General features: G+C 37.3%; 1 protein-coding gene across 1 annotated transcript in view; it reads left to right on the top strand.

Moving 5' to 3' along the window:
• CDC42BPB (CDC42 binding protein kinase beta) overlaps positions 1-21,550 on the top strand; it is a gene marked incomplete at its 5' end in the record, with an annotated part of 92,952 nt that overhangs the window by 42,946 nt on the left and 28,456 nt on the right. The window contains 13 exons of the mRNA XM_082000973.1: positions 662-757; positions 5,037-5,185; positions 8,168-8,261; positions 9,596-9,796; positions 11,573-11,821; positions 13,031-13,110; positions 14,116-14,282; positions 14,382-14,495; positions 16,382-16,515; positions 18,048-18,290; positions 20,368-20,478; positions 20,940-21,184; positions 21,304-21,409. Coding sequence (XP_081857099.1) covers positions 662-757; positions 5,037-5,185; positions 8,168-8,261; positions 9,596-9,796; positions 11,573-11,821; positions 13,031-13,110; positions 14,116-14,282; positions 14,382-14,495; positions 16,382-16,515; positions 18,048-18,290; positions 20,368-20,478; positions 20,940-21,184; positions 21,304-21,409 — 1,989 coding nt within the window. The remainder of the gene's footprint in view (positions 1-661; positions 758-5,036; positions 5,186-8,167; positions 8,262-9,595; positions 9,797-11,572; positions 11,822-13,030; positions 13,111-14,115; positions 14,283-14,381; positions 14,496-16,381; positions 16,516-18,047; positions 18,291-20,367; positions 20,479-20,939; positions 21,185-21,303; positions 21,410-21,550) is intronic.

The following is a 21,550-nucleotide window of genomic DNA, read 5'->3' on the forward strand; positions in this document are numbered from 1 at the left end:
GGACTTGCCTGAAGTTTATGAAAGCTGTTTTTTTGTAAAGATGCTGAGAAAACCTGATGCACAGAGCTAGCTCTTCTGAAGTGTTGCAGTGTGCTATTTGAAGCAGAGGAAAGATTACTGAAAATGAAAATGTATTATACTAGACAAAGATAAGACTGTAATAGTAAAATCTGCTTATTTCCTATAGTATGTTGGCAGTGTCTGGAACTGGAACTGTAATGTAAGAAAAGTATACATGAAACTCTGTTTTCACAAAGGTCTTTTTTAGAAGAACCAGACTTACTTTCCTAGAGCCATTATCTTTCTGCTACAGATTGCAGTGACAAGCTATCATTTTTCTGGCTTTTAAAAATACATTAAAGAACAAAGATTCAAACTGGTTTGTGGGTTTTTTGGTGTTTTGCGGGGGTGGTGGTGGTTGCATTTTTTGGGTTGGTGGTTTGTTGGTTTTTTCAATGTCACAGTCAGGGTTAGAGTGACTGAATGCCTGACTACAAGCCTGCAGAGATTCCCTGGCTTGTCACTTGTGCAGACTGAATTCCAATGAACAGAGACCTCTGTTCAGTAATTTTAAATAATCGCATAAAACATCTATATATATTCATCCTGTGAAAACTACTTGTTGATGTTGACAATGTCTTTTTCCCCTCTCTTCCTTTAGACAGCTTGCTTCCGAGAAGAGAGAAATGTCTTGGTGAATGGAGATTGTCAGTGGATTACTACGTTGCACTATGCCTTTCAAGACGAGAACTATTTGGTATGTTTGATTCATCAGCAAATAAAAGCTTTAGGTTATGAAAGAACTTTATTTTTGGTACATTTAAGGATATTAGTGCAATAAATCAGTCCACCTCATGCCTCACAGCAGTATTTCAACATTCTTGTTTTCTCCTTGAAGAACTTCAAAGGACTGACTGTAAGTCCAGGAGACTGAGACAGTCGTGTAGTACTACAGTATATAGAGGTTTAATTAAGCACCTTAAATTGCCTAATCTAACCTTGCATAAAATATATCATGCTTATGTTTAATGTTTTGGATAACAATGGCAAAAGTAATTTAAAATTTTATTTTAAAAAAATTATTAACTGATATTTTAAAAGAAAAAAATAGCGTACTTCTTAAAGGTATTTAAATAAAATATGTTTTTAAATCAGCTGATTGGTTATCTCAGTAGTTTAAGAGACTTTAGCAACCATTTATAAAGAAAGTCATTACTCCTATTACATTTTTTTAATGATGGCTTACTAGATCCGTAACATGTAAGCTATGTTTACTTTAGTCACAGAAGTCAGGAGGGTGCTGGTCAGGAGCAAAATCAGTAAAGCCCAAGCATACTACAGTATACTGAACAATACAGCTTCTGTGTGACTACTTGAGGCTGGGTTTGTAAACCTGCTATTTCTGTAACAACTGACATAGTTCTAATGTAAAAGTTTTCACCTTCTTAACACTTTTTTAGATAGTACCACAGTAGCAAGTTATGATTATAAATAAGAAAAAAATGTATTAATAAAAGACTGCCAATGAGTTCAGGAACTAAGCATATGAAAGAGTTACGAAATACTCCAACATTCTCACAGATGCTGAAATGACACAGATTATTTTGACTGTCATGTTAAAAGTATTTTCAGAATAACAAGCACATTGTAAGCAAAGATGTAGTCAGGTCTCAGACCTTCATTTACGGGCTATTTCCATTGAATGCTTTGTGATAGATCCAGATTTTCAACCTCTCAAAGTTTAGTTATCTCTGGCACAGCCTCCTGAAGATAGCTTATAATTTCAAATCCCACAGAACCAAACAGCCTTCAGACTTGCATAAAAATAACCTAGGACATCCTATAATGTAGTATTTCCAAGTAGCTGTTAAGAATGAAGCTACCTAAGAAAACATTGTTAGCTGTGCAAGGTAGCAGGCAGTAGTAATGACAGTATAGAGAGGGATCTAGTGTTGCTCATACCATTTTATACAAATCTATTCCAAGCAAGCTATAACGGTATAATACATTTCTTTTCCCGAAGTTCCCAAAGACATGTAGATGTTGCAGTTTCACTTGACAGCAGAATTTAGACATCTAGTATCTAATTTAAGATCCAGTATCTAAGAAAGCAACAACTGCCTGGCAGCCAAAGTCAGCAGATTCCCAGCTTGCCTGAGGTCTGGTTCTGCATGTGCCGATGCGCTGCCTTCCAATTTGGTCTGTTACTCAGCATCCATCTCATGTAAATGTCTGGTGCTCACAGATGGAGTGTATCTGCATCTCAGTCACTCTGTTGTAAATGATGCATGAAGAAATGCTGAAACATCAGGAAGTGACTTTCATACAAAAACCTGGACAGAAGGTTCTCTTCCACAGCATCTTAGTGGTTCACTTGTCCAGGGGCTAAAAGATCTCTGTTCAATTCTCTGTTCAGTTTGAAGAAGTTTATAGCCCCATTTTTCCACATCTTGGGACAGCGCTGCCAGCGTTACAGAACCTGGGCAGATTGGGTTTACTTTTTAGCTGTGCTTTCATCCTTTATCCTTGTAGAATGGAACGCAAAGCTGAGAACAAAACAAGAACAGACAATAGAGCTTGGTTCTCCAGCCTGGAATGGACATCGGTCCTCTGGAAGAGAAAGCTCTAGGTTCTGATATCTGGTCCCAGTGATGTTTGTGCATTATAGCTAGTGATTCTCAAATGCAAAACCACATAAGCTAACCCTGAAGCAGAGAGAACCTTGGTGTCATCCCACACCTAGGGCTTTGCCATCCTCTGGCTGCATGATAAAGGGTTCAAAACGAGACAAATAGAGAGAAGGAAAGATGTTAAGGTACAAAAGTAGTAGCTGCCCTTGGAGAATCTAGAAGTAATTGGGGTTTTATTCCCTCTATTTAATATTAGTAGATCATGTGACGATGCAGAACTTAAATATAAGCAAGAAACACAAAATGTTCATTTTCTGGTTCTGCTCTTATAGTTTTAAAATGATTTAGAGGCAAATACACCATGTAGTAGTGTTTTCTAAACTCTTAAATGACACTACATGGAAATGTTACATGGCTTTTTTCTGGTTCTTAGAAAGCTTTCATAGAGACAGGTTGAGTCAAGATGAGTTAAGTGAGCCTTTGGTGATTTTGCTGAAGCAGATATGGTGTAGGTGAAACACAGTCCATGGATATGGAAATTCCTAATATCTTCCAGATTCAAATCGTTAGTTTTCTTGTGACTTACCAGAAAAATTTTCTTTACCGGTCTCATTCATGAAGAAGGGCATATGTGTGTTTGTCTGCTGTCAGCCTCTTAAAGGCTTCTGAGTATTTATGAGAGTATTTTGATGTCTTTTTTCCCTTTGATTTCCAACTACTCTCCCCCTGTTTGATGTCACTTCTCTGGAAGAAATGTGATACCTTTAGATTTCAGCATCAGAATAGCCTTTATTTTAACCCTATGTGAAGGGAGAAGTGCCTCCCAGCAAGAAGATCGTTGTGAATTGGAAGGTGAATAAAATTTGATTTTCTTATAGAAGAGGTCTCACCATCTTCCACTGATCCAAGTGCCACAATTCATGGGTCAGCTGAGTTCTTGCTGAGTTATGAATGCTGTGGGACCTGACGGTAGTGCTTTACCTTGTCTCTTTGACAGGCAGGATATTTCAGCTCCCACAGAAGCCTCTATAAGATCTCCTAGCCTTGAATTTGAGATCAAATACTTCAATGCAAAATCCATTTTAAAATAAGATTGCTGTATAGCTTTTTGTTTTCAATCATAATTGTTGCATGTATACAGTGTTCCAACACATGTTTAAAATTCCTTAATTTCAACATAAGTGATGAAATCTGCCTATCAGATTAAGCTATAATTTGAATAAGATGGAGAAAAATACCAAAACCTACGCCTTTTGGAGATGCTTTTTTAGGCCAAAAGACAGTGAGGAAATGGTTAGTATTGCACTTTATGTTCCTTTGTGTTCCTACCTTCTTTAATTTGCTTCCCTTGTGGAAGGTGAATCTGTGCCAGGGACAATGGATTGTAGGTTGCTTGACCTTGAGAAGAAAAACAAGATGACTGCTTTGGGAAGTTAATTCCATAATAAGCAAAGTTATTCCTAAAACCATCTATCAAATCATCTTGGGAAGCATGGAACAGAATGGCTCAAGACCAATAGAGTACTAGATACAGTTGTTATACTTGAAGCAATGGTCTGGATTTAGGAAATAACTAAAATGTAATCCTAGTTTTGTGGTGTGAGAAACAAATAGCAATTCTGAGTCCTTCTTCTTTCACATTACCCTATCTGTGTTGGTTCTTCCCATGGATAGGATGATGGCTGACTAGCCTAGAAGGTTGTACTTTTTCATTGAAATATATTCAGAAGAACATGAACGTTTGAATTTTAAATTTTCCACTGTAGTTCCTCTGGCTTGACAGTGCTTCTGGCTTGTCATGGTCATCCCTAATGTATAGTGCCATCAAGCTCCTGCCACCTATGTTATGCATCCATCATGTAGCATGTGCCAAGATGAGTATTTGAGGATGTGATAAGTCCCACTTTCGGAACCACTGCTAGTATTGAAATGGTACGAAAACTAAAAGTAGTAACGAAATGTGCATTTTAGACTAAACTGCATCAAGTATTGTTTTTTCTTCCTGCATCCTCTGGAAATTGTCAGTTTAAGAGTTGATAACCTACATTAGTTTTGGTGACACTAGATAATTTTCTTTGTGTGACACTGTAGTTAAAGCAGAAATAAACTCACTCCAATTTACTCATTTGTTGCTGCCATATCTTGGTGGTTGGTTTTTGGTTTTTTTAATGGTAAGAACTGAATGCTGATGTGTCACCCTTACTGTGATTGTTAAAGGAATATGCTATGTTTTTACACTAAATAAGCAAATAAAAGTAACACAAATGACTACCAATTTTGACAACCCTCCCCAGGCATAGAAAAAAAATTAGTGAAATGGGTTTCTTTAAGCAGATAACTGATGAACTTTACATTTTTTGTTACCACCTGTCTCTTGGTACTTAACTGCTTTATTTCTCCTTTCAGTATCTAGTGATGGACTACTATGTTGGTGGTGATTTACTGACACTTCTCAGTAAGTTTGAAGACAAGCTTCCTGAAGATATGGCTAGGTTCTACATTGGTGAAATGGTGCTTGCTATACATTCCATACATGAGCTGCATTATGTGCACAGGTAAAAAGTACTGTCTCACTTGGGAAAAAATGCATGTACACATACAAAGTTATAAAGATGTTACTACATATACAAATGGGCAGAGTAGCCACAGGCAGACTGCTGTGGGTACTTGCTTACTGTATACTGTATAATAGCTGTATAAGCTATTACATTTTAAATACCAAGTTTTGATGGATTGATACTAGAAGCAGTGACATTTATCTGACTAACCTTTTACTAAAGCTTTTATTTTTAATCAGGCTTCTTGACTTATCCTCAATTCACTTCATGAATATTTATCTGCCTTTGTCCAAGCCAACATAGACGTTTGAAGCAGTTTGAATTTTTTGCAAATGTTTAGACATTCTGCAAAATTTACGTACAGCAAGCCCATGATAATATCAGTGCATCTGTTTACCTGAGGTCATCCTCAAATGGTTTTTGTAATGAGTGGGCATGTGCCTGTCTTGTTTCTGCACACAGGATGTATATTCTGAATCGGTGCCTACCATCATGTTAACTTAGGTTGTGTCCTGTAGTAGTTAAAAATATATCACATTCCTCATTCTCTGTCAGAGGAAGCGGGTCAGGCAGGTAGAGTACACTTTGTGTGCTTCTTTTTTGGCTTTCTCTTGGAGCAACTGTTTCAGAAGAGCTGTGAGTAGCGCAAGGGAGGCACTTGATAAATATTTTGTTTGCTTTTCAGTTTTAACAGCTATGTCAATTAGAAAGCAAAATTATACTAGTTCTGGAAACCTTTGCAGTTGTCTCTTTATATGCTGACTTTATAGCTTGATTTCAGTAAACAGAGAAGTTAGAAAATACAGGGTGTGAGAGTAGCGAAGTACTTCAGTGGCTGTACGAATAGGTTCCTGATAGGTCACTGAATGTCCCAGCTCAGGAGAAGTGGACTTCATACTAGCTTTCTATCTGACTTTGCAGGTACATCCTGGCCAAGTCCCTTTACCTCTTTATGCCTTTATTTCTTAGTCTGTGAAATAAAGACAGTTTTACTGTCTCTTATGAAATTTATGGGTGAAAACTACTAGGTAAGTGAGGTGGTTTTTATTTACAATTAATGTTTAAAAGACATAGGGAATTCTCAAACTCTGAAGACTTTGAACTCTTCTGTTTGGACTTCGATCACTGTTCAATAAATAAAAAGAGAAAAGATACATGAACTCTGTAATCCTCCTATGAGTAAATGTGGACAATATGTGGGGATTTTGAAATGTTACGGGCTCAGAGAAGTTCACCAGAGGCACCATTGCACCCATTTCTGAGGAAGGGGGCCCAGCTGACCAGTTACATCTTTGCACGGGGCTGAATGAATGTCTGTTGTGGCAATAGGAATGAATGGCTCTGAGGCCAAAACAAACGCTTTGAATAGGAGATGTATGAATGCCCAAGAAATTACTGCTTGGCAACTGAAATGGATTAGGAAGAAGCATGATTGCTCTGGAGAGGATTTCAAGGATCCTTTAAAGGCTTGTATGACCTGTTAGCTGTAGATAGGAAACAGTGGAGCTCGGAGACAGAGCATTAAGCTTTTCTGAACAGAAGCAGTGTTCCCTTAGGCAAGCAAGATCTGCATGCAAAGCAGGAAAGCGGAGATGTGTTGGATGAGACTGGCTCATGCTTCGAATGGCACTGTGAGAAGTGTTGTTTAAAAAACTAACAAAGAAAAAAATGGTGTATAGTTTTATATAAGCTTTAATAGTCCTCTGCACCTATTGTGCTTGACTTGTGGTTATGGGACTGTAAGGGAATCTTGACAGTATCTGGAACTGAAATGTATGGAATAAGTTTAAAAATAGAAAATTACTAATGGGTTTATTGGGAAAGCATAGTGAGATGGTCTAATTTTCTGGGTTAGTGCATATTTTTCTGTATTATAACAAGTAAGTATGCACTTAATTTATGTTGACAGGCACGGATTAGCATTTACTATTTTGTCTTAAAACTGCTAATGAGCAACAGTATTAGTGAAGTTTCAGTAATTAATTTCAAAGCATTAGCCCTTGGTTAAAAAGTGTTAATTGAAGTTTGTGGTCAAAAAATTTATCAGATTGTCAGGATTTTTACACATATGAGGACCCTTTGTTAAACCTATCATGTTTTTTCTCATAAGTCTTGTCAAGTGTGACACTGGAATTCAGCACCTTAAGAAGTCGCACATTGACAACTTCCACATCTATGTAGTAAGGTGTATTAGGGCACGATTTTTTTCCACGTTCCTAGTAATTCTAGTCTTTTCCTCAAAAATTAAGCTGAAGCTGTTGTACAATTAATAGTATTTCAAAGTGGCATGGTGATATGCTAGCATCTTGGGAGCTGATCCTGGACAGTGTTGGCTAAAGGAAGGAAAGGAGACTGGTATGAGTTACCTTGCAAGACTTGGGTGTTCTGGAGTTAGGGGAATTCAGCCATTTGTAGAAAACTGATGCATGTTCACAGGATGCAAAGGCCTTTAGGTACCTATAGAAGCAAATGTGCTGTGCACAGTATATAGAAAGTCTTGAATAGTTGAAAAATACTGGCCAACAGAAATGCTGGACAAAATTTAGAGAAGCAGTAAAAAAATCTTCCTAGCTAAGAAGGTTATAAATCTCAATGAAAAACATGAGATTAGAAGATTGCCTTTTGTCTGTCTTGTCCCTAAACTATATATTGTGATGCATATAATCTTGAAATGATGTTGTTGAAGTAAACTACATATCCTTACGGTCGTATGACTCACTGTAATAGTCTGCTTGGTTATTTGGCCATTCAGAGTTCAACTTTGATGAGCTGAATCTCTGATGTAATCTAAGGTCTCAATATTGTGGGCAAAGTTGTAACTTCAGCGTGAGGAGAGGTTTGTAAATACTGCATTAAAAAGAGTTTGAATCCATGGGTATCCCAACATAAAATTCTTTGTTATTCTGATGCAAAATTAATCATCACAAGCAGAGCTAATATTATATATTTAAATCTTTTCACTTCTTTCGGTCATAACAGGGACATAAAGCCTGATAATGTTCTTTTGGACATGAACGGCCACATACGACTGGCAGACTTTGGATCCTGTCTTAAAATGAGTGAAGATGGCACAGTACGTATGACACAAAATTTAATTTGGTCATAGGTAGTGAGACCTTTTAAGTAATTTGCTGGTCTTAAAGCTATTAGATGTTGTCAGTGTGCATCAGGGAGGTGATAGATTGTAAGCTTTTTGACATGCTAAAAGAATGTTTAATTTATAAAAACACTTTTGACGTCTTTGCCTCCTTGTTTTACAGGCTGCTACCTTTTAAAGTTATCCTTTGCTATGTTTTTCTATCTTTTACCTTTTCTCCTCCTAGGCATTTGAGTTCTCATGAGATTTTTATGAACTATCCAAAGACGCTGTGTTAAAAGATAGAAGTTGGATGTTATTTATGTTCTGGAATCATAGGTGACCAGGCACCTAGAGGTCATGACAGACTTGAAGTATAAGTTGTCCAAAATGAGGAGATAATAAATAAGCAGTTTACTTCTTATGCCTTTTACAAAAAGAACAGCAACATTATGGTAATTGGCCATCTTGTGCACCAGACTGGATACACCCCTAAAAGCTAAATCACTCGTGAGGTTTTTTGTTTATTTTGCCTAGAGTAGGGTGCTTCCAGAGGTGCCAGTCCTGCCAAATTACAGCATGTAACATCGTTCACCGATTTTTGGCACAAACTCAGGTCTTGGTGATGTTCTGTTGTCATAAAATGCCGGTCAAAGATGTACCATATTAAAATGCAGAATGAATTGGAAGGAGGCTTTATAACTCTATGTGAAACCTGAGAACATACTCCTAGAGATGAGAGTTGCTCTGTCCCTGCCCTGATGGTGAGGGCTTCCTCACTACTTGGGCACAGGGCAGTTCCCCCCTTATACCTGTATTGCATCCAGTTGCACATTATGCAATAAGCATTAAACCAGTTTATGACATAATAAAAATAGGGAACTACTTGCCCTGAGACCTTGTTTTATGAACTTCAAATGAAAGTGTAAAACTTGGGCATAATTCTTGAACTCTTTGCTTATTCATTTTTCATTTCAACTTCTGTCAGCCAATTGCAATTTTAAAGTATAAACAGGCACAAAGGCAAAACAAGAGGCAATATTGTGCTCTTGTCTTTCTGCTTTCCCAATAGCTGGGGTTATTTTGGGTTTCTATTGCATTCAGAATAAAACATATCAACTGATTTTGTGAAGTGGACTGGAACTTAATCTTTTCAGTCTTTGTTATTTTCTTAATATTTTCTTTATTTTATTGCTGTGATTTTCTAAACCTCTTCTTTTTCCAAAATCATGTCCTGGTGCCTCTTTTTGTCAGAAATACCAGTGTATGAGTAAGAAAGTTGCTGAGAGAACCTGAAAACATATGAGAATTATATTCATCTTATTTTTAAGGTACAGTCATCAGTAGCAGTGGGTACACCTGACTACATCTCTCCTGAGATACTGCAAGCAATGGAAGATGGAATGGGAAAGTATGGGCCTGAATGTGACTGGTGGTCATTGGGTGTCTGCATGTATGAAATGCTGTATGGTGAAACACCCTTTTATGCAGAGTCATTAGTGGAAACCTATGGGAAGATTATGAATCATGAAGTAAGAGCTATATTAAATCTCTATGTATTCACTGAGTTGCTAATGTTTACAGAGAAACTTATCACTTAAAGATACTGAAGTGATAGTAGTTCTTTGATTTTTCATGATGTTTAAGAATCATATCGTGTAGGTTTGTTGCTTCAGGTTTTAGGAATGTTTGCTTCTCTGAACTGCAGAAATTGAATTCTTTGTCAAATTGAAATTTTTTAGTAAATGCTGATGTTCTTGTTGGAAAATCTAAGCAGTCATGAAAATTGAAACGAAAACCAACTATCATGTTAGGCCCATTGAAAGTTTCCTCTGGACTGTGCAGCAGAAATGAAGTCATCCATTATTTACACAGCTGTGCACAGTTTCTGTCACACTGATAACAGTGCAAAAAAGGGAACAGGCAAGTCAACCGGTGTAGACATGAGCTGCATGAAGAACATGAGGTTGGGGGAAGTAGCCCAGAGTAGAAGTGCTAGGAAAATATGAACTTGAGCTGCATGAAGATGATGAGGTTAGGGGGTTTGTCCAGGGTCAAAGTGGTAGAGAAGAGTTAGAACTTCTGGGTGCATTTTGAACATTAGAGAATAAGAATAAACCAGGTCATGGTGTCCCTTCAAGAGCTGTATTAGGAGGATGTGTTTATGTGCATACTCATCCTCGGTAGCCAGAAGCTGTTGTGTAGGGTGTATCGCTGTAATGAGTGCAGTTTCCTGCTGTTTACAATACTATGCTCTCCCAGTGAAGAAGTGATGGATAAGACATGAAATCCCTGCTAGAGCTGGCACCCTTGCTGTGATGAATGTGAATCTGTCTCTTGCTTTAATTTCTTCAATGAACTAACTGGCTGCAAATGTAACCAGGGTAAATTCTGGCTGCCTGGCTCTTAAATTACTTGCCAGGAAGTTTGAAGTTGTTGGCCAGCAGACTTAGTATTTTAATCTCATTTGGACACACAGTCATTATGATTTTATGTTTTTCAATTGAAGTTTTAACATTTAATTTGAATTATGCTGGTTTGGTCCCTAATGATCTCATTTTAAATTGGAAAATAGTATTATAAAAAGATAAATATGCTATTGTCCTTTATAGAAAAAAACAAACCATAAAACCCTTCTTGACTATGCAGTAGAAGTAGTAGCAAGGTAAAATACAGAAAAAAAGTTTCTGATTTTTATCTAGAGTAATTTCAGATGTTAGTGTTAAGTACATTTTTAGATCTTCTGCTTGTTTATGATAATATAAATCTTTGCTAAATTATATTTTGGTAAGAAAAACAGGTATTTAATCTATAAATTAGAAAAATGCATCCTTAAATATAACAATGTTTTGTGGAAAATTGACTAGCATCATGGATTTTTAAGAGTTGAAATTAATAAAATCTCAAGGAGTACATCTTTAGAAAGTTGATGGATCTGGGACTAAGAATACCGGTGAGGGTCTTCCTTTATTGTATGATGTTTAATATATTGTAGTGTGTCAAAATTCCTGTTAGAAAACAACAAGTTTGCTTTTCCTAAAAGAGTTACTCTAATCGCAGTTAGTTTCAAACAGATCTGTCTTAAAGAAATTGAGAAATGATTCCTTGTCCTCAAAATCCATTTTAAGACAAAAAGTGTATCACTAAACATATTGCATTGTGCTCTGCCGCTGCTTACTGGAACTAGAACAATGTTTGATTATTCATTTCCAGTTTCACTGGTGTAATTTAGCACATGCTTTTTGAAACTACTGTTGAAAGTTATGGAATGGATTCCTTCTCTAAAAATTTCTCATTTTATTTTCTAGGAACGATTTCAGTTTCCATCACACGTTACAGATGTATCTGAAGAAGCAAAAGATCTTATTCAGCGACTTATCTGCAGTAGGGAGCGTAGACTGGGACAGAATGGAATAGAGGATTTTAAGTCTCATGCGTTTTTTGAAGGACTTAATTGGGATAACATCCGAAACCTAGAAGCACCTTATATTCCAGATGTTAGCAGTCCTTCTGACACCTCAAACTTTGATGTAGATGATGATGTATTAAGAAATCCAGTGAGTCTTTTTTTTAAGTATTACTAGTGCAAGTATACAACCTTGCTGCACTATAACGTAGTAGTGAGAACTTATTTCAGAATAAATGGGGTTTTTTGTTTAGTTTTAGTAAAAGGAGTAAGTATTCATTAATAAGCTGTGCTAATGAAATAAGGTTTGTTGTGTTTAAATTCCAAAAAGTCATGAAAAAAATTCCTGAGTCTAGCAGATTTAGTTATACTTTCTTATGGATATGCACTGTGGTGCAGTCTTACCATAGTTCGTATGTGGTGTTCTTATTGCAGTCGTAATAACATGAATGATCAAAGCTGATCACGTAGAGCTGCTCTGAGAAATTCCAGAGGAATGAAACCTCATTAAACTGTTGCCATTTTTATCTGAACTAATGCATTTTGGCAATGGGAATTCCTTATTTTTCATATTTTGGCATTAAATAACATGGACAGTCAAAATTAAAACGTATTTTGGTGGGGAAAAAAACCCCAAAATTATAGTTTCCCTTTGGGTTTACCTTTACAAGGAGCTTGTATTTGGATTTATTCCTTTTCAAAGGTGGAAAAAAAAATCTGTCTTCAGAAATACACACACATTCTTCATGCAGCTTGCAATCACATCTGTCCAGGTGAGAGATCTCAGGCTGCTAGTTCTCCACTCACGTAAGAAGCAGGAGGTTGTTTTTTGGAGTGAGGACGCTGGTGTTGCCCTCCTCCATTTCTGCTGTGTAGCAGTTGACAAACTCCTGTCAGGAGGAGCAGAGGGCTTTTGTGGTAATTTGTTCATCAGCTTGTATTCCAAGAAATGAAGAGCTTTTGGCATGTTTTCTTATTACATATCTAACAATAACTAGCATGCTAAAACTAACAGCATGCATTTTGGTGCCAGGTTGGTTGTAATTAGGAACTTGAAATTTCATGTTTTCTTTTAATGGTTGCATTGTGCTTTGAACTTGTTGAAATGCTGCCCTTTCAAGTGCCAGTTCAAGAGACTCCTAAATTCAGGTCATTATGTTAACTGACCCAATCCAAAATAAAGTTTGTCCAGAGGCAGTGGAAGGCTATACAATGAAGCATGATTGCCAATTGTGAATTGGTATGTGCTAAGAAAAGTCTTTCCATTAGCTGTCTCTCTTTAATCGTTGAGGCTAAATCAAATGCCTTGAGCTCCATGTGGGTTCTCTTTTGGATTTTCATGCATGTTGTTTTTATGCAGGAAGTGGTGCCACCAAGTTCTCATACAGGCTTTTCTGGATTGCATTTACCATTCGTTGGGTTTACATACACAACTGATAGGTAAGCAAAGGATATGGTATTCATTAAATGTGTTTCTCAAATGCAGCTAATACTAGGAAATACTCATTTTTATAAACACGTAGAAAGGTTGATGTACGTAGCTGTACCTGTGGATAAACTTTTATCCCCCTTTCCCCCCTGCCCAAGTGTCTGAACATATTTCGATCATGCTTGCCAAGATTAGATGCTTTTGTATTTAATATTTTATCTATCTGAAATGAATGAAAGTTAAGGGACTAGATGTGTCACTTGCAATTGAGTATAAACTTGCTGTTTGAGCATAGAGAGGCTGGGAGCAAGTCTTGTCCCCGTTGCATGTCTGCCAGGAACAGTTCAGTATTAGCTCCTTGCTCCAAAGTCCTGCTGGCAGACTAACATAGGTGGTTCTGAGCATGGACGAAGTGGATGTGGACTTTGCACATCTTTGAAATGGCCTCCATCTGACTTCAGGGATCCCTCAAACATACACTTGTCTCTGATCTTAAGGTTATTCTGCCCTGTTTATTACTCTGTTAGTCCCTTTGCTGGGGTTTGTTACCCCATGCAATACTATTTCAGAAAGAACCCAGTACACGCATCTCATCCTTTTCATGAAGAGTGCGATCATGTGGCTTAACTTAAATCCATCTTTGTCACACTTTCAGCTTTTGGATTTGTTTCTCAGCTCTCTCAATGTAGGTACACTTACCTTACTTCACTGTCAGGTAGTAGAAACCTTTGGCGTAAGAGAGTTAACATTTTCAATCACATAGGCGGTTTGAAAAGTGAATATACATCCATATCATTGGAAGTCCTGAATGCAGGTGTCTTAATTCTACAGCAGTATACACAGTAGCTAGGGAATAATAACTTTATGTACCCTGACAGTTGTCTCAACAGTAATGATTACTGCACTAATTGTTCTGGTAAATTTAAGGTGCGTATTTGGTGGAATCCCAGCATGTCACTGTTATAGACTGCTGTGAGTGTTTATTAAAACGTTCTAACTTTTGTATTTGTTTTCAGCTCTTTATCTGATAGAGGCACTTTAAAGAGTGCAATGCAGTCTGACACTGTAACCAAAGACATGGATGTACAGCGTGACTTAAAGAACACTTCACAAATAGAAGGCTATGAAAAGAAAATACGCAAATTAGAGCAAGAAAAGCAGGATTTGAACAGAAAACTGCAAGGTTAGTGGATTATATTTGTTTGTATTCTTAGTTCTGCTCATTAGGAGGAATTGGAATGTATTTTATTGAAAACCTTTTTCTTCCTTTTCTGATGTTAAGAATCTACACAAACAGTGCAGAACCTCCAGGGTCCAATGTGTGTAAATACAAGCCGTGACAAGGAAATAAAAAAATTAAATGAAGAAATTGAACGGTTGAAGAACAAATTAACAGGTATGCCTCTGTCATGGTAATTATAGTAATGTAATTTAATGTTACTGGAAGTAGAAAAATATGTACCGTGTTTTTTGCAATAAATAGAATTAATGTTCTTGAGGTGCTAAAAAAAAAAAGAGTTTTTTCTAAAGTCTCATTCAATATTAAGAGGCATTTCAGTTTTTCCACTGAACTTTTTCTGCCACTTGCTCAGCCTGGTAGCATATACTAGCATGGGGAGTCTAGTGTACAATTAATTGTCTAGATGAGTTCAGATAAATATTTTTTCTGATGTCTTTAGAAGTCTCAAGAGATCCTGTTCTCTTAATCCTCCTTTGCGGGGGGGTGTGGAGGTGAGTATTGTTTTGGAGGGGTTTTAGGGGAGGTGGGTGTAAGGCAGTGAGGAGAGAAGACTAGTTGCTCTTTAGTAACATAAGGGGATAGGTGGGAGGATGTGTAATAATCGTTCATGTTTAAATATTTCTGAGCTCCTGCTGTCTTTGTGTTTCTGTCTGGTGATGCATTAATTGGGAAGCACTGAGCATTGCAGAAAAACAAATACTGGCATCTGTCCTGAGAGAAGACTGACTCATCCGTATCACTGAAAATCTGTTGCTTGACAATGCTATTAGTTTATCCATACAAGCCTCCTGTTAGCATCTAATTTTTAAGTGGGAATCAGTGGTAAACAAAATGGTAGTTTTGAATCCTAATGATGTGGCTGAGAGGTTTATAGGGACCTGTAGCATAGCGTGAGTTCAGATGCTGTGCTGCTGATGCTGACTTCCACCCCCCCCCCCCGCCATTTGGCAATATACCCCCTTTGCAAGTGCATGCATTGTAAAAATCAGCTCAGCTCTCCTAAGTAGATTATCCTTTCAAAAAAAGCTATTATTGTGTATTCTGGAATTAGGTTTGAGTCAGAATAGTTAGATTAAGGTGCTACTTCTGCAAATGGTTCAGGTTTATCCAGCACTTCATCCAGTGGTGTCCTGTTAAATATAAGAACTACCAGTATGGTCTGGTTTAAAAATAAGTAGTATTGGTTAGTTGTATAGAGTGGGAAGGCATTTGTGCTGAAATGAGAAAAGGAATAATACTTTAATCATTACAGCAGTGCTTGGGATCCCTGAATACATTGGTCCAATTTCCTGTTCTGCCACAGACGTCAGTGGAACTTGAGTGAGACAGTTATTCCCTATGCAATTTCTTACTTACTTGTTTAAAGGTAGTAGTAATTAAAAACAAATGGAAAAGAGCAGTTCATTTTCTTACCGGCTTTAAGACTGAGCAGAAATATATGAAGGTGGTTAGCCTGTTGTACTTAAAGGTGATAATTTCAAATCAAATTTGTTTAATTTTCTTTGAGAGTAAAGGGAGAACTGCTGGGAGAACACACTGCCAGAAATACGGGCATTCAGGTCTCCAGCCTGCCTTGTGCAGGGTAGTATTTCCTTCCCATATTGTGAGTTCTTATCTACTTTAGGAAATAAATAGTCCTTTCCTGTCTTGCTGAACGCTCTAATGACTGTAGCCTTGCTTGTCATATAATGAAAGCTATTTAGGAGACAGATTACTGAGACTGGAGTTCCAAAAACTCAAGTTTATTTCAGTGTTTTCAAGGGATAGAAGTTGCATTCCTCAAAAACAAAACAAAGCTCTGTACTAAGGCTTTTTCACTTTAACAGATCACAGTCTTTAGGAGGATTTCTTTAATAGGCTGAGAAAGCTAAAATTATTTGGAGCTGTCAATGCCCCAAAGTTACCTTAAACTATCCAAAATGGTGAGAATGGTGAAGAAGTTGATCTTCCAAGCAAAGTGATACCAGTTTGCTTCAGTAATGTCACTTGCTTTATTGGTGTAAATTTGTGACCAGCTACCTTTAATATGTATTAATCTACAGATATAAGTAAATTGGAAGCACAGCTTGCAGATGCAGTGGCATTTCGACAAGAACATGAAGACTCTATACACAAGTTGAAAGGACTAGAAAAACAGTGCAGAGTACTGCGGCAAGAAAAGGAGGACCTGCATAAGGTATTGATTCAAAGATAAATACCTTTTTAAAATGGTCACATAAAGCAGTTCTAGAACAGTTTTGTTGTGATTGCCGTTTTAGTGTTTAAGGTGCTGCTTTTTAAAACTATACTGAGATGTTAGTGAACCCATGAATTTCATTAGTAATAACAGTAGTTTTCCAAAGTGGCACACTTTCTTTTTTGGAAGTTGATAGGCATCTTACAAATTTCACATGTGTTCTGCTAGATGGAACAAACACCTAAAGAATGGTTTTAGCTTAACTATCTGATTATTCTCAAATATTTCAATATACACAGGAGTTATACTCAGAACTATGGCTAGTCATCAGTCCTATAGATACCAAAAAGCATGCATATATATATATATATAAAAAAAGAGTTAATAGAGCTAAGTCACTACTCAAGCTTGAGCCTACTTTCTCTTTGTAATGCCAACAGGTTAATTACTGCTTAAGGCTGAGGATTACTTTTATGGAATTGCTGAGTTTGTTTACTGTTGTGTAAATTACACCTTTGCTTCCTAATATGTAACGGTATCTTAGCTTGTCAGCAAAATATTTTACAGTAAAGTAAATAGGGGCTTCGCATATACTACATACCAGTTTCAATGATACCAAAAAAAGCTATCGGTAATTAAATAGCTAGTTTTGGAAAGTCTAGCGGTCATATTGTTCACACATCATTTAGATGAACCCAAAAGTTATCCATGGGCCAGAATCACTGGGGTTTTGTTCACTAGAATTTAACAGCCTCTCTTCTGTCTGTCAATCACTGGTAAGGGTTATTCACCAGAGTGTATGAGTAGTAGAGAAGGCACATACGCTCCTCCTGAACACATGCCTTTTGGGAAGTTAATGAATGCTCCTGAAATACCCCTACTGAAGACAGAAATTTTTAGATGTCCTTCGCCAGTATACATTTATTCTGTTGTCTAGTTCTGCTCTTTTTCTTATTTTTTTTTCCCGACTCTCAAATGATTTTATGTAGAACACCCAATTTGTATTTTAATCTTGTTAATTTTTGTTAACTACTTGCTGTAAAAGAAACAGCTTTTATACTTTCAATTAAAGTATTAGAGCGTCACAGTTTGTTCTAAGGTATGTTTGAAGAATTTCACAAGATTTGCTGCAGCATCTCAGTGCTGGTACAATGTATTTGATCACTCCCCTGAATGTGCTGTCTGCTAAAACATACCTTTTAAAAATGATTGCTATTGTGCAAGTACATGGTGGTAATCTGAAATTAAGTTATTTGGAAGTGAGATGGCCTTGTGTAGTCAGATTTGTAAGAATTTTGGAACAGCAAAGGTACTCTTGCAGCTGCCATACTAGAAGCAGAGTAACTGCTGTCTTGGTATGTTACTGCAGCTGCTTAGCCAGGAAAAAAAAAGGTGAAAATTAAGTATTAGAAATAATAAATAGAAGTTACGTGAGGTGGTTGAACTTATGTAGGTCTACTTCCTTTCTTCTTGCAAAGAATGTATGGAGTTCAAATGACTTTTTTTGTTGTTATATTTTTTATTTAAACCAGCAACTGGTAGAAGCCTCAGAGAGATTAAAGACACAATCCAAAGAATTGAGGGATGCCCACCAGCAAAGAAAGCTAGCTGTGCAGGAGTTCTCCGAGCTCAGTGAAAGGATGGGAGACTTGCGGTCCCAAAAGCAAAAGCTGGCCCGGCAGCTTCGTGACAAAGAGGAAGAGGTGGAAGTGAGCATGCAGAAAATTGATGCTATGCAACAGGACATCCGTAAATCGGAGAAAATCAGAAAAGAGGTAGCTTGATAAAATAACTAACAATAACATGTTTCAGCTGCTGCTTATCCAATATCTCATATGTGACTGTATTGAAAAATCAGGACTGTTAACAATAATTTACTTTGTCTGCAAGGAATTACCCTGGTAACTCTTTTGTATAACTTTGCTCCAGATTACAAAATAGATCTTGATTTTGTTTCTAAAGGTTTTACTGATGTGTCAGGAAATGAACCCGGTCTTCTTTTTTGTTTGTACTCAGGTTGATGTTAATGTGGAGGAAACTATTCTTGCTATATGCCCAGCTTCTTAGTTCTTGTGTTTTGATTCTTGTAGACTCTGACTCTTAAGTCAGCTTGAAACCTAGAAGGCTTCATGTCTTCATGTCCTTTAAGGTTGGAGCATTCTGACTACTAGTTTTTTTTTCCATCTCTATTTTTCTGTTCAGCTGGAGGGAGGAATAGTGATGAGGCTAAATAGGTGGTTTTCCTTCCTCTGTAGTTAGTCGTTGTGGAGAATGTTTGTAATATCTTTAAGAAAGTTAATTTCCAATTAGTATTCTAGGTAATTTATAGTTTTACATAAGATGAAGTGGATAGCCAGAAGAGGGCATAAGAAACAGCTATTGTGGTTAACCTGGAGTATTTTCATTACTGAAAAATCATCAAATTTTATGTATTCTCTGGGTGAAGTGTGGAAGAGAAATTTAAGAGCTTTATAAACATTGTTAGAAAACTTTAGTAACTTAGTAAATTGAAGGGCAGTCTATGAAAATGTAGTAAGAGATGAAGTTTCTCAGACTTCTATCCATGAAAACAAGTGGTAGTTAACAGGGAAAGGCAAAGGTGTCTGTGGCACCGTATTTGATGTGTATGGCTGTGGCACCTCATCTCTGGAGCAGAGTGCAGCAGGCATTCAAGTGTTGTTGCTTATTCAGTTGAATATTTCCATGCAGGGCTTTATAATCTCCAGTCTTTGTTCTTACAAATTTCTCTGTTCTCCCTTTCCTAACAGCTGTATCAATCTTCTATTCAGAACATAGTCTGTAAGTTCATTAATTTGGCCCCTAATTCTAAATACAATGCTTTTAAAAACAACTTTGCTAGTTGAATTTGAATGCAGAAAATCAAATCTTACTCCTCCTGTCAGGTTTTAAAACTGTGCCAGTAGTGCTTGAATTGCAACGGTTGCCTTAGTTGCCACTAAATTGTCTTTCTGATAAGCTTTGTGAAGTCAGTAAATGGATGATCAAGCTTATTTTGTTCTATAATTGCAACGTAAAAGTGTTCAGTGTTCCTATTTGAAGTACTTCGCAATAATTTGGCTCAAAGCTTGGGATTTTTAAGCTGCCTTGGTAGATGCTGAGGCACGGAGCTGACCCATAAATGTGGGGGACTTTCTTCTTTCACAACTGCAGTGACTTCCTGGTGCCGTTTCCTTCTCTTAGCATTAATAGGAGCTGTGCAGTTATCCCTGCGCATACTTGGTGTAATTCATATCAGTACAAAAAGTCATATAGTAATAGTTCTACTTGTTGGGACATCTGCACGGCTCAGCCTTGAGGAGAAGGAGCTGTGGCATTGAGAAGATGGTAAACAGCTGGACACCTGCAGGGCTCAGCCTTGAGGAGAAGGAGCTGTAGTAAACAACTAAGAGGAAGCAAAGGAGCGCGTGGACACCTGCAGGCGGCGAATCCTGACTGTGTGAGAGGCGCGTGGACAGCGTGTGACATTTTGTATATAGCCAACTGCAATAATGTGTGTAACAAGCTGTAACCAATCGTGAGTCTGTGCGCAGTGACTAAACAAAAATTATGATATATATTGGAGTCAGACAAGACAATAAACGGCTTCGGAGTATAACTCTCATAGAGTTGTGAAGTCCGTCTTTCTCCCGCATCTACTGTGTGAGACAGATGGACATCTGGATCAATGAAGACAAAACAATTGTTGTGGCATTCTGAGATGATTGTTACAGTAGTGTAATGTAAAATAGACATAAGGAAAAACTTGCTGCTCATCCCTGTGGAGGAAAGGAAATGAATGATACACATAGCACTATGTTGTGTTGAAATGACTTAAAATTACTCTTGTTGCAGATGGAAGCTCAACTTGAAGAAGTTGTAGCAGAAGCATCAAAAGAACGCAAACTTCGTGAGCACAGTGAGGTCTTCTCCAAGCAACTGGAAAATGAACTGGAAGCTCTAAAGGTTACATGGTTTTTGACAAATTTTTACTCATGACACAGGAGCTGCAATACTTACTCAACTGTTGATACCTGTCAGAGACTTAAAAACTACAGCATTACTAGAAACCTGACCTAACGTGTTGAGATTTATTTGGGGTTGTTTTTTTGCTTGAAGTACTTTAATATCTCATTGAACATTTGTGTCTTAAAAATGTCCAGTGTATGAATTCTAAGAAGATACTAAACCAGTGTGATCCAAATTTGTTATCTCTGCAACCCATTTGAACCCCTTATTAGAGTCAGGGAATCAGTGCAGTCACTTATGGGCCTTAATGCTTAGAGACAGGCAACCACTTTTAAGTCACTTAGTGCCCAGATAAAAATTTTTCCAAAGTACCACCAGTTCGACAATTCTAAGTTCAAATAACGTTCTCAAAATATAAAGGTCATAGTCTCTTCCTGATGGTTTCTCTTCTTCTGCAGCTGAAGCAGGGAGGCCGGGCAGCTGGTGCCACACTAGAGCATCAGCAGGAGCTTTCCAAAATTAAGTCTGAGCTGGAAAAGAAAATCTTATTCTATGAAGAGGAGTTGGTCCGTCGAGAAGCATCACACGTTTTGGAAGTAAAAAATGTGAAAAAGGAAGTACACGATTCAGAGAGCCATCAGCTTGCACTGCAGAAAGAGATCATGATATTAAAGGATAAATTAGATAAAACAAAGCGAGAGAGGTAAGCTTTTGGGCATGATTCATTAACTATGGATTTCTTTTTTGTGTGTATTGTATCCCAGTCTACATGTTCAGCAGTGTTACAGTATAAGTGTTTCCATTTCTTGTCCTTCTCCTTAGGCACAGTGAAATGGAGGAAGCAGTAGGAACAATGAAAGAGAAATATGAGCGGGAAAGATCTATGCTCTTGGAAGACAACAAAAAGCTAACAACAGAAAATGAAAGGGTAATTATTTCAGGAAACATTTTTTAAGCAAAATAGAATTCTTTCTTTGTTACTTTCTGATGTTGAAGTAGTCTACTCATTGATCAGAACAGATCTGTAAATGCTCAGGGAATATCTGAATAAAACAAATGTAGTTTTTTA

The sequence above is a fragment of the Phaethon aethereus genome (assembly GCF_964289735.1).
Source record: "Phaethon aethereus genome assembly, chromosome: 5".
Classification (NCBI taxonomy): domain Eukaryota; kingdom Metazoa; phylum Chordata; class Aves; order Phaethontiformes; family Phaethontidae; genus Phaethon; species Phaethon aethereus.